The 2,500-nt window shown below is 42.0% G+C and overlaps 1 protein-coding gene across 4 annotated transcripts in view; it reads left to right on the top strand.

The window, feature by feature from the left end:
• Positions 1-2,500, top strand: part of ptpra (protein tyrosine phosphatase receptor type A) — a 33,908-nt gene that overhangs the window by 30,576 nt on the left and 832 nt on the right. For all 4 annotated transcript variants that reach the window (XM_017493140.3, XM_017493139.3, XM_017493138.3 and 1 more), the window contains one exon: positions 1-2,500. This exon is cut by the window's left edge and continues 46 nt beyond it; it is cut by the window's right edge and continues 832 nt beyond it. In XM_017493140.3, the coding sequence (XP_017348629.1) occupies positions 1-29 (29 nt within the window). In that variant the 3' untranslated portion in view covers positions 30-2,500.

Here is a 2,500-nt window from a genome sequence, read left to right as displayed (position 1 = left end):
CCTTTTCCGACTATGCCAATTTTAAGTAGGGACCCTACCGAGGGTGCGACGTCCTCAGCCTCTCTCTCACACACACAAAGTTACACGCGCACGCTCGGCACCGGACTGGCCGTAATCACAGAAAAGGGAACGAGGACCGAGGAGCGCGCGAGGGACGGCATTTTTGTCACACACACAAAAAAAACAAAACAAAAGATGCCTTCTCGAGTATTTTGTAATTCCGTGTATCGTTTGTTAATATGTTCCTGTTTATTTTTTTCCCAGTGTAAATACACTTCGCCCATCATTTATCTGTTTTTAGATGCGAGTTTTAGAGTGATCTCTCTTCCTAATGTAGTTTACAGGTATATGAGTATAAACATAGTTATATGACTCTAAGTTGGTTTTGAATTGAACAGCTGGACCATGGGGTGACTAGTATTTTTTTTTTTTTTTTTTTAAATCTTTTCTTTTTTCCTGTTTTCTATTGGTGCAGCCGAGTGACCGAGACCTGACCACTCAAACCTGTTGCACTTTTGCTTGCAGCCGTATTTTCTGGCTGACTTACGCAAGTAGCACAGAGTACATACCTTTTGCATTTCCTTAAAATATACAGAGCATTGACCAGTTCTGTGCTGGAGAAACCAGGGTGATTTTTTTTTTTGTTTTGTTTGTTTGTTTTTTGTTTAAATATTCTTTCCCCTCCTTCTAAAAAAGCAGCAATGTATTGGATGAGGTACCTCGCGGTTCCTCGTGGAGGACCATTTAAGAACCGACAAACTGATGCCGGTGTGATTTTTAATTCTCTCACTTAAGAAAAAAACCTTTGACACTGTTTTAGACACGGTCGCAGCGTCTGGGCGCCATTTTCCTTCAGCACCGCTGCGTTTCAGTCGTTCTTATCGATACGTTTGGGCTCCGAGAGCGTGGCTCGTGTGGTCCTCAGAGATGTCTGACCAGGTGCTTCTTTTCTTGCAGTACGGAATGGCACAAAATCTCTGCGATGATCATCGGAACGGGAATACGTCGACGTTATTAATAGGCAAAGAGGATCGGACGTCTGCTTGTTGTTCGAACACGTCAACCGACGGTTTCCGTCGCGTGGGTTTGCTTTCGCACGCGACGGTACTTAAAATATCTGCCCTTCTCAGTTCTCAGAGCCTTACTCGAAGACCGCTTAGGCCTGAAAGGTTGTTCAGTCAGTCTCGAGGTGCTTACAAGCTTAATGGATGCCATTTCTACCCATGAGCACGGGCGCAACCAACGAGGGTGAAGAAAATGCTCCCTGAAAATGCCTAATAAGAAAAGAAAGCTCGTTGTTCCTGACTAACATGATCCCATTTGTGTAGCTGGCGAAGACCGAGTGCGACAGGCCGTGGGTCTGTCTGCATCCGTCTGTCTGGCCCTTCTTACTTTGCCTCATTATTAGCACTTTTGCTAACAATGTGAAGCAGTCCTTGAACTCTCCTACTGAGCCAGTCAAATTGAAAACAACCAAGAACCTTTCTTTCTTTCTTTCTTTCTTTCTTTTTCATCACTATTGTCTTGTTTACATGGCTTTTGAGGTTCCAGAGGAACGTGAAAACGCTCGATCGTGCTGCGACGTTGCCTAGTTACAGCGAGACAGGTTTCGTTACATTTTCTTTTCCTCTTTGTACGGAGTCGCAGGTGATTATTAGTCGGCCAGCGGAAACGCTCACACAGCAGCTTTCCATCGTTGTTATGTGAATTTTCAGCTAGCTCCCGTCTGATCGCTAGCGAATGTTTGAAGTTAGCGCCGTATCTACACTCCGTGGACGTCCGAGCCGGAGCCTGCACACTGCTGATGAGCCGTGAGATATCAGACTCGTCTTGGATTTTTTTTTTTTTTTTTAATTATTATTATTTTTATTTTTTTTAATTTAGAAATAATACAGGGTTAAGTTCAAATTTCTTTACGTAAAGGAAGTCTGGCAGATTCCGTTTTTGCTTTAATAAATTTCAGGCTAATCGTTATCCATCTGTAGTGTGTGTGTGTGATACCAAGACATTTCCCTCAATTGAGGTATGAACAGAAATCGCTGGAGTATTTCTCTTATTATTATTTTTTTCCTTAACGAAACACTGTGCCAATACACACTCTTGAGTAAAAGAACTCCACCCAGACCTTCTACACCCTGTTAGCAAGCTCCGCCCCTTTCTTCCCACCTTCCTGGAGGTGTGGCTGACTGAGCAAGTGCCTATGTAATAACTTCCCTGCTACATGTGCGTGTTTGCTATGTGCCCAAGGAGCTCTGACCTCAGCTTTTAGTGCTTTTTTATATATATATATATATATATATATATATATATATATATATATATATATATATATATATATATATATATATATATATATATATATATATATACACACAACTTCTCACTGGTGAAATTTTGGACTTGATGCCTCTTCAGGAGTTCTTCTTCTTTTAAGCTGATTTGTGTTGAATCTGTTGAAATGGGTTTCTAGTACGTTTCCGGTGTTCCGCTGTTGTCCGAG

Source organism: Ictalurus punctatus, chromosome 18 (genome assembly GCF_001660625.3).
Source record: "Ictalurus punctatus breed USDA103 chromosome 18, Coco_2.0, whole genome shotgun sequence".
NCBI classification, from domain to species: domain Eukaryota; kingdom Metazoa; phylum Chordata; class Actinopteri; order Siluriformes; family Ictaluridae; genus Ictalurus; species Ictalurus punctatus.
The sequence above is the reverse complement of the archived record's forward strand: the minus strand, read 5'-3'. Positions and strand labels throughout refer to the sequence as shown.